A 13,186-nucleotide genomic window follows, 5' to 3' on the forward strand; every position below is an offset into this window, starting at 1 on the left:
ATTTGCCAATATAATAAGATTGTTGCACTTAAAATAGGAACAATTGATCTCCATCATCTTATTTCAAGTGCAGGATGTCTAATTATCTTATTTCAGGCATCAAAATACTCACTCCATTGGCAAATAATCTTATCTACCTGCCCAAATCAAGGAAAAATACGCTAATTTCAAGAAAGTTTTACTAACTTTTAGTTCCCTTTTTGCAGTGGAGAACCTATTGACAGCATAACCATGTATTTCTGCACTCCACATGTCTGAACTTTATGTTGGACTAGCAAGAAGGAAGCTGTTTTTGGGGCGCAGTGGCGACGCAGTGGTAGTGCAAGAGACCCGTGCACAGATGCTTTAGTCCCGGGTTCAACTCCGGGCCTGTGGAACTTTACTTCCCACACTCCTCAACCCCATTTTCTGTCCGTCCACTTTGAAATAAAGGCCACTAGTGCCACCAAAGTGCTAAAATAAGTCATTTAAAAAAAAAAAAAAAGACCTACAAATGTCCCATTAGCCGTTTATCACAAGCAAAACATTTGTAAGAAGCCATTTCTGGTCAGCTGGAACCAAATGACTCCTTTTTCACAAACACATTTGGGAAGGAAAATATCACAAAGTTTAAAATAAATAAATAAATGAAAATAAAAAACAACTGGGATAGAACCAGTATTGAACAAAGAAAACGGTGTTACATGTGTCAGAAGACTTGTAGCTGTTAATGAGGGAGTGTTACTCTGTCACGTACAAAGCCAAATGTAACAGATTGACGTTTTGGGGACATGAAAAAAATACGGAGAAGTAAATATGAATACTTTTGCAAATCACGGTGCTTGCTCATATTTTCCCTCTACGTTTGGGTTTCAGCATGGATCAACACGTTCATATGATTCCCCCAGCACTTACGTTTTTCCTGCACATAGAGGTAACCTTCAAAACTGATGGAGCTGGTCTGTCTGTACTCTGGGGGGGTGTCTTTGATCCGTTTCATCAGCTCCTGCACCTCGGACCGCGTGCCCTCGAATCGACTCCTTGTCTGGGTGGGAGAGGAAGCAGAATGCGCACTCCAGGAAGTGACTGTAGGCTGACCTTTCCAACAGAAGGCCAACGCAATTCAAAACACACGGATTTTGCAAAAAACTCAATGGAATCTGTTACACTCGCCATTAGACCTTCAACCAGTAACAAGAAGAAGGACTTCTAGAACATGCAATATAATTTTTCTTTGTGATAGAGGCAGCGGGTCTGTAGAGAGCGTCAAAAGCAACAAAATCATTCGTTTATCCAGGATTTTGGTTTTTTTTCTTACATTCTGAATATTGATCTGCAGCGTTCTTTTATAATGGTCAAAGTCCTTGGCGAGCTCAAATCCCTGGTGATAAAAGGTGAATACGGTCTGAAAGAACGCCAGCATCTGCAGAAAAAGAAAACAATAAGTTAAGCTAATATTTTTGGATGACGACTGAAAGACAGAGGAACACAGTTAACATTTGTCAAACTATCTGACGCCAACTGAACGCATCAACTCGGGTGTTAGTAGCGGCAGCACCCATTTGTTTTTTTAGTGCAGCCAATAATAAAAATTTCAGAAGAGCAGGAGGAGGAAGAGAAGAGAGTAAAACAAACATGGATGACATGTCATCCCTCTGCAGCTGTTGTCTGCACAGCTCTCTGCGTCCAGGCCTCTCTTTTTCCATTGGCTGCTGGCATCGTGTTTGCAGTCGAGTCGCTAATCTGTTAACATTACCTGACTGATTATTTTAAGTCATTTCTGGACACAGACATGCTTAACTGATTGTTTTCATACAGTTTTTTCTTTGACTCAGACCTTTAGTGGTCATGAAGGCAGTGTTGTAGTACTCGAGTTCGAGACTCGAACTCGAGTCCGCGTCATTAGCTAAATTTAGAGACTCGTGACTTGACTTGGACTTGAGCACTGATGACTCGAACTTGGCCTCGGACTCCTACATTCAGATCATTCTGACTCGGAAATTGAGAAAAAGACTCAACTTTTTTTTATATCATTAGGCTATAATTTTTATATGTCATTAGAATATTATTTGGTGTATGATTTTAATATCTAAATGTCGTACCGCGCACGTGACGTCACCATCTCATGAGCAACGCCCCTTGCTGCTAAGGTTGGGCAAACAGTGTGAGAGCAGAACAACATACCAGCGTTCAGCTCAAACGATGGCTTGAGTGTCGAGAGCTTAGAAAGACTGGAGTCTTTCTAAGCCCTCTATCAACGGGCCGAGTTGATAGAAAGGCAAGTCGATGTTTTTCTTCTGCTCGGCGTTCATGGCGTCATCGGACGTTTTTTTTCTGTTTGTAGTCACCGTCCAGGAATCGGTATACATTTTCCGTCCCGCCGAACAATTTAGTCCGGTCCGGTGGCCAAATGCATTATCATCATCCAACGGCTGTATCTCCTCGCTGCAACGACCGATCTTCACCAGATTTGTTGTGAGTAATGGGGGAACGCTGCCGAACGCGTTTGTGGGAATCGCCCGGTGGACGGGCGAGGAAAATGCGTGACAGCATCTGCGGTGGCGGGCGGCCGGCGGTGCGCGAACCCCGCCGGCCGGCCGGAGCCGCGGCGGTGGCCAATAGGCCGGAGCGCGCTTGGCTGCGAGGGCTGATCGACGCCGCTTGCGGCTTTAACATCCTTCATATGCGGCCTATCAGCGTACCTCGAGTCGCTGTTGCACGTTCCAAACAAAAACCATGATTAGGAGACGTCTTAGACTTGGAAAAAGCAGTCGTTTTACCGAGTAAAACCAAGGGTAATTACAGCAAAAGAGTTATTATTGCAATGGAATGTTACTGCTTCATGTCATACATCACACGTCACGGCATGTTCCTACAACGAACTTGGATCAATAGTGACTCGACTCGGACTCGACTCGGATTTTTTTTTTAATGACTTGGACTTGAACACTGGAGACTCGAACCTGGACTCGGACTCGAGGCATAGTGACTTGACTACAACACTGCATGAAGGTCTGTTTAACAGTTTCACCTTCTAGTTGCCCGAGTTATGCTACTGTATTCAAAGCCGCATCACTACATCTGCTCCTCTGTGGTAAATCACTCACCGGTTCCACACATTCAAACTTCTTCCTCTCCTGGATCTCCTGCAGTTTGCATATATAGTCAAGTGATTCCTCCTGAAAGTGCTGCTTCATGGTTTCCACCTGGCTGTCTGCCTGGAGAGGGGGAGAACACACACCATGATAATTACAGACATGTGGTGGTGAGGACGAGCCGCTCGCTGCTCGGAGAACTTTCTTTTCCCTCAAAGTTTGGCATTCAATCATACTTTAACACGTCTGCTGTTAGAAAACTTGCATAGAAGAAACAAAAAAAAATCAAATAACAGGTCGGTCTCAGGACACTGCACAGTAAGCAGAGACTCCTACTTTACTAAGGAAAGACAAAGATGCACGTACGCGGACACCTAACAGGAAAGACAGAAGGATGTCCAAGGAAACACAAATTAAGAGGAGTGCTTTAGTCAAGGACGAGTCCATGTCAAAGTGAACCTGAACAATTAAAAAAAAAAAAAAAAAAAACCTTGGGATGGTCAAATGCAGAGGAAGAAAAATCTTCTCCATAAGACATACGATGTGCAGAAAAATGGCTGCAAAAAGGATTTATTGAAATGGCAGTGTAAGACAGAAATACATCTTTACATTTAGGCGTTCTGTTTAGTCATTAAAATGATCCTCTCAATAAAACCTTATTAGTGCTTTTTGAACTCTGTTTTGTATCCATTTAGATTTTTTCCCCAGAACTCCTCAAACCATCAGACCCTTTAAACAATATTGCAAAAAAAGAATGAAAATGCATTTGTCTAGGGTTGGTGTACCAGAAAACCCTTTTGTTAAAATGTATTTACATGTGTTATGCAGGAACCCAAGCAAACGTAACGTTAAGAGTGCATTATTTCCTGGAATACGGCCTCACAGTAAGACAACCTGGTGTAAATATTCCAGTTGAGCCAGATGAGCGTTCACACTGAGCCTGGTTCTGGTTCTGCTGGAGGTTCTCCTCCCTGTTAAAGGGGAGTTTTCCTCTCCACTGTCGCTTCATGCATGCTCAGCATGAGGGATTGCTGCAAAGCCATCAACAATGCAGACGACTGTCCACTGTGGCTCTACGCTCTTTCAGGAGGAGTGAATGCTGCTTGGAGAGACTTGATGCAACCTGCTGGGTTTCCTTAGAGAGGAAACTGTCTCACCAACCTGGATAAACTAAATGAATTTGACTTTGTAAAGAGCCTTGAGATGACGTGTTGTGAATTGGCGCTACATAAATAAAATTGAATTGAATTGTAGTCGTATCAAACAAAATATATTTAAACATAATGTAATTCCGTTTAGATAAAATATAAAAATGGAGTATGGAAATTTAAATTTTTAACCTAATCTAAGACTGACTGCGGTATTTCTGGGTCAGGAGTCCTGATGGACACTCCAGCAATCCGAGCTCCTTCCAGTCCCCAGGGCAGTGGTCTCAAACTCAAATCTTCGTGGGTCATTGTCCTGCAGCTTTTAGGTGTGTTTTTGGTTTAGCTATTTGATTCAGAGACACACCTGAATCAAATAGCTAAACTACCTCACCAGCATGCAGTCCAGCTCTGCAGAGCTCTGCCAATGAGCTCATACTGGATTCTGGTGTCTTGAAGCAGAAAAGCATCTAGAAGTTGCAAGACACCTACCCTCGAGGACTGGAGTTTGAGACCACTGGCCAAAGGGATATATAGCCCCTCAAGCAAATAATGGGTCTAGCCTGGCATCTCCTCCCTGTGGGACAAGTCCGTAGTACCATAAAAGGCTTGCACACAGAAAGCACCCTTTCCTGATTATTGAACCGGTTCTACTTCAATCTGGCCCTGGATCACCAGGCCAGACGCCTCCTCACCCCATCTTATGTATTTGAGCTAACTGGACCAGCCAGCTGTATCAGTTTTTTCAGTTTCACTTCCTCTGTGACTTCAGATTAAGCCCTCTGCTCATTCTTATCATCAAATGATGTAGCATCCATTTGTTCCAAACACATTACACGCTACCCATGGGTGGCCAGCATGATTATTGCTTCCAATTGAGGTCTGATGTGTTTCCAAACTGTTCCTTTTAATTGTAGTTGTAAACAGTAAATATGGTAAAGAGTTTCGGCAAAGATATATATACCTCTTGTAGCTGTGGCTCCTTCTTCTTTGCTGACATGTTTAAAAGCTTCTCCAGAGCGTTGTAGTACTTTTCCGTTTCTTTTTCATATCTTTTCCTGTCCGCCTTTCAGACAAAGAAACAAAACACGCAGGAAAAAAAAAAGAAGAAAAAAAAAGATTACTTTAGGAGAGACAAGATTCAAAAGCATAAATGTGGTTTGCAAACTTTGAGAAAAAGCACTTGAACATCCTATGTTACCCTCACAACACCGAGATACTCCTTCCGGAACTTCTCAAGAGGTTTCATCAAAGTCTCTGTGATGTTTCTCATCTAAGGCAAGAACAGATGTCATCATTATTATTATTTTTTTCAACTTCAAAAAAATAAGACGAACAGCAAAAATCCAATCAATCCTTCTGGTTTATATGGTGCATATAGATATGCATTGTAATGTTTTTTTATATAGAAATAAAAATCTGAAGTGCTGCCTGTTTTCTGCACCGTAATCTTCTCCACAGCATGATGCTGCCACTACCATGTTTCATGGTGTGTTCAGGGTGATGTGCAGCGCTAGTTTTTTTGTATGATAAGAGTTTTCTGGGTCCAATACATGTAATGTGAATTCTCGTGGCTTTCCTTGAGCAAAGGCTGTCTTGTTGCCACTCTTGTTGCCAAAAACGGACAGATTTGTGGAGTGCATGACCAATAGTTGTCCAATCAAGAGATTCTCCCACCTGAGCTGTGGATCTCTGCTGATCCCCAACAGTTACCATGGACATCTTTGTTGTTTATCTGATTATTGCTCTTCTTGCCCAGCCTGTCACTTTAGGTTGACGGCCATGTCTTTGCGAGTTTACAGTCGTGTCGTACTCTTTCTTTGTCTGATGATGAGTTGAACAGCGCTCTGAGAGGTGTTCACAGCTTGCGGTATCGTTTTATAACCCACCCCAGCTTTAAACTTTTTCACAACATTTTCTCACTCATTTACTCATCTGCTAACGTTCTTCGTCAGTTTATGTCAGGAACTGAAAACACTTGCGATTTTAAGACCCAACCTAACACCTATCGTGATGTTGCCGTGCATTTCTCTTGTGGCGTTTGTGCTGTGCTGGCTGCAGGGCATGTCTGCACATGCATGCCGCTTTCCTCGGTTTGCAGCGTGATGTCATCGCGCTGCAAACCGAGGGTGCTCACCGCTGTGGTCTGAGCTTTGGCACAACAGCCGTCTCAGCCAGCCGCTGATGACTGGTTCTCACATTAACCTCAGACGCTACACACAGATATTACCCGGAAAACTGACATTTATACAAAGTCCCAGGCCCTGCAGAACAGTGCCAACCTGTTCAAGGACTATCACTAGCCATCTAAATGGCTCCAAAGTACTCCTGCTCCCTAACTACTGGGGGTGTGATTTCAGTAGCTCTTAAAAAGACCAGACTTTAACACCGCTACTTTAGTCACATGTTTGTTTTACGAATAAGGACTTGTACCGCTACGGAGCTGCTCTCAGTTGCCCCTTATGAGATCGACCTTGTTATGTAAACCCTGCATTAAACATTATAATGTCTGTATGCACTCCAGTCATCTGTGCAGCCACTCCCAGGCAGCTGATGCGACAATGAATCAGAAACAGACACAGGGATGATAAACCTTTCATATATTACCAATACTAGAGGAACTGGCTCACTGTGTCCACTGAATGATGCAGATATTAAAAAAGTATTTGAAATAAATATCTTTGACTACGTGTAAATGTAAGTGGGGTAACAAAATACAAGTATCAAAGCTTTTTTTGTGTTTGCTGCACTGTAAAATGATTCTAACCGTTCAAAATATAAATTATCAAATGTATGAGTATTAGAGTCTGTAGAGAAACCATTCATGTGACTTAAAATAGGCTCTACAGATTATTAGAACTTACTGTAAAGCCAGACGGTATAGAAAAAAAGCACATCCATAAAAGAAGAAGGCATACTGATTGATATATTGATAATTATCAAAAATTCAAAACATAGAGCAGCCCGACCATTTTATGCTGCTTCTTAATGACTTATTTTTAGATTTAAAAAACTCAGAATTCAAACTCAACCCTTTATTCAACCAAGTGTTTACAAAAACTACAAGTTTTATAAAAAGTAAAAAGAACGCGTGCTCTTTGAACTCTTTGAAAGGGGGCGGAGCTTGGTGGAGCATTCTTGGGTCTGCGTTTGTGATTGGTTGGGAGGATGTAATGATGTAATATTAACCTACATGATAGGCTAGAATGCAAAAGGAAGCAAAATTGCACCACATGTCTGTTGATCGATATATATTGCTATTGAATAAGCATCCGGCACTAACTTACTGTGTTGCAGCCTTTTCAAAATAAAAAGTATTTTTAAGTAGTAATTCAGATCATTTCTAACACGCCATTGATATGAAAAATGAATATTCTTTAAATTTCATAGCATTCATAATAAAATACAAAAACAGACAGAAAAGTATGCCAGACTTAACATCTAAGACAAAAAACTAAAACAATTCAGCAGCGGCTGGAGCTCAACCTAATAAACTTCATGAAGAAACAAATATGAACTTCAAAATGTTAAACTGACTGGCTACCTACTTGCACTAAATACAAATACAGTATAAGTGGAAGTAGGCCAGAACACTGACATGCTGGTAAATTAGGCCAGTTACTGGCTTATTTTTTATTTTATTTTTTTGCGGTCAATTGACTCACCTCAGGACTCTTAACTAGTAAGCGATGAGACACATCTGCAGACATGGGTTGGTTATCGGTACAAGGCCATACCAAGGTTTTAAATTGCCTTTGAATGTTCTAGTTAAACTGTTTTTAATGTTCTTTTTTGTTTCTACATTCTATCCCTACTTGCTTTTATTCCTATATTTTAACCATGTAAAGCACTTTGCATTGTCTCTGTACTGAATTGTGCTATATAAATAAATTTGCCTTGCCTAAAAAGTTTTAAACCCGCCAAAAACTTTCCTCTGTACCAACACTATAGTTTAAATTCATTTTAATGAGATGGTAAAAAAAAGAAATAAAAAATGTAGCAGACCGTCCCATGAAACTAAAAGAGGATCAGCCATCAGCCTTATTAATGTAACACTGTTTTAAAACTGCAGTTGACAAGCTATAAGCAGTATGTCTGTCAACCAGCTGACTACAGGCTGGCTACCTGAGCAGACAGCCTGACTAACCAGCTAATATTGACCCGTTATAATGCAAAAAGCACAGTTTTAGCGGGTCTTTCTTCTACATTTTTGCTGAAATCTGTGTGTGTGAGAAAAAAAATCTGAATAATGAATGGGAGGTTAATCATATGATGTTATTTTTAACGGGCAAACAATCATTGATATTATGTTTCAAATAAAATATCAATGATTGTTTCAAATAAAAGAAATTTGATCATGTTACACATTTGTGTAACTGGGAACTTAAAGCAAGTCATTTACACTAGACGTTGCTTCTAATGCCAAATAGATTGTGGGTAGATATCAGAAACCTTTCAATATTACCCAGAATATTCATGAATAATTTGGGGTTAGAGGTGAGAAACCACAAAATGTTTAGAATTAAAGGAAGCACAGTCCAAATTTTGTATTGTAACCTCATCATCAGAAACACTTGGTGGCGTTGAACTTTTTTCACACAAACGGATAAACTTTCACATGTGAGGACTTATGAAATAATTGCGCAACACAGTGTGTGCATCTGGTTTCAGATCCACAAACTAATTTTTCTCAGGGTTAGAAGTCACATTTGACTGGTTCTTACCATCAGCTCTCTTTGATCTTCTAGGTTTTTGAGGAATAATGAAAACTCTTGCAAAGACTCGTCTATAAAAAAACAAAACAAAAAAGCATTAAAAAGATTTATTCATCACATCTCTGTCTTTTTATGAAATACATCTCAACAGTGCTACACGAGCATCAATACAGTTGCAGCTAATACTAATGAACATCTGCAAAAAAATAATTATTATACAGATGTTTTTGCAATTATAGAACACAAGAACAGTTTGAATAATTAAATAAAGTTTATCCTGCAAGAATTGTATCCTAAGTCAAGATTAAGTCCTACTTTCAATGACTGCTATGGTCTTAAAATTAATTATTGAAGGTTATAATAACAAAACGGTGCTCTGCTAAGTACTAAAGATGTTCGTCATGGAGAAGTGGGAAATATTTGCAACTGCAGTTGTTTTTAATTCAGAAAAAAAAACTCCTTTGTAATAGTAGTAGTTCTGATTAATTTAAATAGGACTTATTTGTTTGTTTGTTTGTTTTTTTATTGCTAATAGCTGCTAGTTTGATCCTTTGACAATATACCTAATTTGTAGTGGGGGTAAAATTAGGAAAAAAATAACTATGAATGTAAAAAAAAAAGTAAAATAAAACAGAAATTGCAGCCGGGGTTGTATAATTTTCATTAGAACTTTAAGTGCTCTTAATTGACAGGTGGAAATAAAGATGGTGACAAAAGGAGCGGTTGGTTAGAAAGGAGAGAGAAAAATAAACTTTTACCGATGCATCTCTCATCATCTGTCTTTGCGTCGCCGATGTACTCAAACTGAAACTCCCCCAGGCACTGGGCAAACTTTCGCTGAGCCATCCCCAGCTCTGAAACATCATTAAAGACAGAAAAAAAAACAAAAAAACAAACAATAAATACATTTTCTGTTTTACAGCTGCAACAAAAACAACAAAGTTACATCCACAGTTTTAAGACATACCACATAAACACAAAAATATACCTTTTGAGAAATCATACTATATGTACATATAATAAATTAGACGTTTTGCTAAACAATCACATATAGTCAAGAGTTTGAATGTGCCATGAAAAGTAGGTGTGATGTATTGAAGTTGACCACAATGCTAACATCCTGTCTGGCTATATTCTGGTACATCCTGTTAAACTCACATGTACGTGAAACACACAACAGAGGATACCACAAAAAAGAGCGAACTTGGTGTCTGTCTGCAAGCAAAGTGTTACCAAACGGAGCAGTGAACATATTTACCAGATGTTGTGCAACTTTTACATATTCAAATGGAGATGCTAAAAACAAAGATAGCACCTGCAGATTACCCTCTAAAGATAGACAACTATGTTACTGTAGTATTTCAAAAGAGTGAGTACATTCCTCGCAATCTTATTTAAAAACACTAACAAACATATTATTAAGGATTACTAGATTTGTGCATTATTTATTTATAATGTCAAGTATATGCACCTAAACTACTGGTTATGATTTATAAAAAGCTCAGTAAATTTACGGCCAATTTTCCCAGACCAACATAAATTACTGAATAATTATCAAGAATAAAACAAAATCCTAGGCTTTTTTCATAATTTCAGATCAATTATCTCTTGTTCTAACAAAAACAATTCTTTAAAAAGTGTTTTAAACTAACAAAAAGACTTGCCCATTCTACATAATCCATTTACGGCTCATTTAAAGCGCCAGTCCGTAGGATCAATTTGAAATTCGAAGCAAATGACTCCCAAGTCTTAAATCACACATGACAGTCATGTAAATAATTTAATAAAAATAAACCTATAAACAGAACAGCTGAAATCAAGCATGTTTCACACTAATTGTTCAATAAACTTCATGGAATAAAGACCTCCTCTTCTGCTGGAACTACATTATTGAACTACCAAGAGTTGTGACGTTTGTTTTGATTGTTAGCCACCAGCCGTGGCCATTTACCATAAAATGTTTTATATAAATCATAACAAGAGCTCTCCAGATGTAGGTTGCATGTACGACTTCTTCTACATAATGATTTATGGGTAATGCGAGAAGCATTGTGTTTCAGGCTTGGCTTTAAAATGGTTGTCCTCATACTTGTCAGATTTTCTTTGCTGCATCAGTTTATAGATCACTTCCCTTTCTTATTCATGGTGGTGTCCCACAGGGCTCTGTTCTGGGGCCATTGTTGTTGTTTTTGCTTTATTTGCGCCCGCTTGGCCCCATATTGCCATCTTTTAAGGATATTTCCTATCATTGCTATGCAGATGATATCCAGTTGTGCATTTCCTTTCTTCCAAATTAAATTTAGAAACTACACAATTTAGCTAAAATGCCTGGATTTAATCAAAAGCTGGATGTCTGAGAGTTTTCTTCAATTAAATGAAGAATAAAACTGAAGTACTCATCTTTGCGCCAGAAAAAACAACTGTAAAGATAAAACAGATCACTGGAATTTTGGCACCTTCGGCTAAATCAAGAAACCTTGGGATTAACCCTTGATTCAGGTTTTATGCTTGAAAATCATGTCTAATCTCTGGTTCGTTGCCGTTTCTACCATCTGCGAAACATTGCCAAACTTAGTGCTATTGTCTCTCGTCCTGAGATGGAAATTTTATTTCATGCTTTTGTTTCGTCACTTCTGGATTATTGCAATGCACTCATCACATTCCTACCCAAAACCTCCCTAGACCGGTTGCAGTCTGCACAAAATGCTGCAGCTAGGCTCCTGACAATATCTTCTAAATTTTGTCATGTGACTCCACTTCTTATGCAACTTCTTTGGCTCCAAGTTTATTGTAGAGTGCATTTCAAGGTCCTGGTTTTGACTTTGAGAGCTCTGCATGGACAAGCACCAGTGTACCTCCCTGAGCTATTACATCCCTACACCCCCACTAGGGCTCTGAGGTCCAGTGATCAAGACCTGCTGATTGACCCCCATACTAAATTGAAAACCAAGGGAGACAGAGCTTTTTGTTCTGTTACTCCAAGACTCTGGAACTCCCTTCCTCACACTCAGCAGACTCAGTGGTTTCTTTTAAAGGCCAGCTAAAAGTTTATATTTTTAAATCTGGTTTCATTTAATTGTCTCTTGTGTGATTTTTACTAGAAAAGTGTAGAAAACAGCTGCCAGCGAGCCATAGGGTGTTTTCTTGTGGTGTAGTTTTACAGGTAAAAATTAAGTCACAAGAGATTTAATTCTGCTCTTATATCTGGGTATTTAGGTTAAATAAGGATGCTTATTCAAATTTTAATAAAACACCAAAGCTCATATTCTGGAGGGATTTTAAAGCCAAGTGTGAACACTCAGGTTTAAAGCCGTCCCTTTGTAACTGAAATCAGTCACAATGCCGGGTCTAAAAGGTGCTGCAGTCATGGTTCTACAGGAAGTTGATAAGATTTCCTTTAACAAAAGGGCAGTTTTGGTATTGCACCATTTACAAGAGTTTTCTTTTTTTTTTTTGAGAAGACCTTTAAATATTCCTTGAGAGGAAATACGTGTGTGCTGAAGCTCAAGGGATTTGTTGGCAAAAAGCCTGGTAATAAAAATTAAACTAACTCTTGGAGGATGATCAGTTGGTTATTTTACCATAAAGTAAAAAAAGATAAAAATACAAAATATTCTGACTTTGTAAAGCATTTCTCAAAATAATTCAATGGTATTGCTGCAATTGATGGCAGTCAATTGTAGATAAGTCCCGACAGAAAAAAAATAATTGTCAAGATTGTAAAATATACATATATAAAATTGTAAAATTTTTACTGTATCTTACATTATTTTTAAGGCTGGGAGGAGTCCATATTCATGGCTATTTTACATGTCAAACATAATAAACACTGACAATGCACTATGTAAGACAGAGACTGTCACACTGAAACTTTTCACTTTCTGCCAGCAGACTTTTTACGGCAAAGGTTACTTTAATCTAAACAGAAAATGTGCCAACAGAGGTGATTATTGAGGCACTTCTAGGATGAGTGTAGCCATTTTATCTTACGCGACTGTAAATCTAAGGGGATCCAAACCAAACAGACAGCAGGAATCCAAGCCAGCACGGGCGAGTCCATAAAAGGTGAGTCTGGTTTTATTCACAGCGAGCTGAATGACGGACGCCAACACAAACAGGTGGCAAGTTTTTTTTTGTTTTTTTTTTCAGTCAACAAATAAAGTTTAATGCAAACAAGAAATTTGGAAGTCAAAAAAGGAGGTGAACTGTACTTAAAAAAAACAAAAACAACAACATGCAGTATCCGACAGTG

General features: G+C 39.0%; 1 protein-coding gene across 3 annotated transcripts in view; it reads right to left on the reverse strand.

The window, feature by feature from the left end:
• arhgap10 (Rho GTPase activating protein 10) overlaps positions 1–13,186 on the reverse strand; it is a 113,950-nt gene that overhangs the window by 83,855 nt on the left and 16,909 nt on the right. For all 3 annotated transcript variants that reach the window (XM_036137535.1, XM_012862900.3, XM_012862901.3), the window contains exons 2-8: positions 9,693–9,788; positions 8,944–9,005; positions 5,421–5,492; positions 5,184–5,285; positions 3,087–3,197; positions 1,298–1,402; positions 895–1,024 (exon numbers count right to left, since the gene is read on the reverse strand). In XM_036137535.1, coding sequence (XP_035993428.1) covers positions 895–1,024; positions 1,298–1,402; positions 3,087–3,197; positions 5,184–5,285; positions 5,421–5,492; positions 8,944–9,005; positions 9,693–9,788 — 678 coding nt within the window. The remainder of the gene's footprint in view (positions 1–894; positions 1,025–1,297; positions 1,403–3,086; positions 3,198–5,183; positions 5,286–5,420; positions 5,493–8,943; positions 9,006–9,692; positions 9,789–13,186) is intronic.

Source organism: Fundulus heteroclitus, chromosome 5 (assembly GCF_011125445.2).
Source record: "Fundulus heteroclitus isolate FHET01 chromosome 5, MU-UCD_Fhet_4.1, whole genome shotgun sequence".
NCBI lineage: Eukaryota > Metazoa > Chordata > Actinopteri > Cyprinodontiformes > Fundulidae > Fundulus > Fundulus heteroclitus.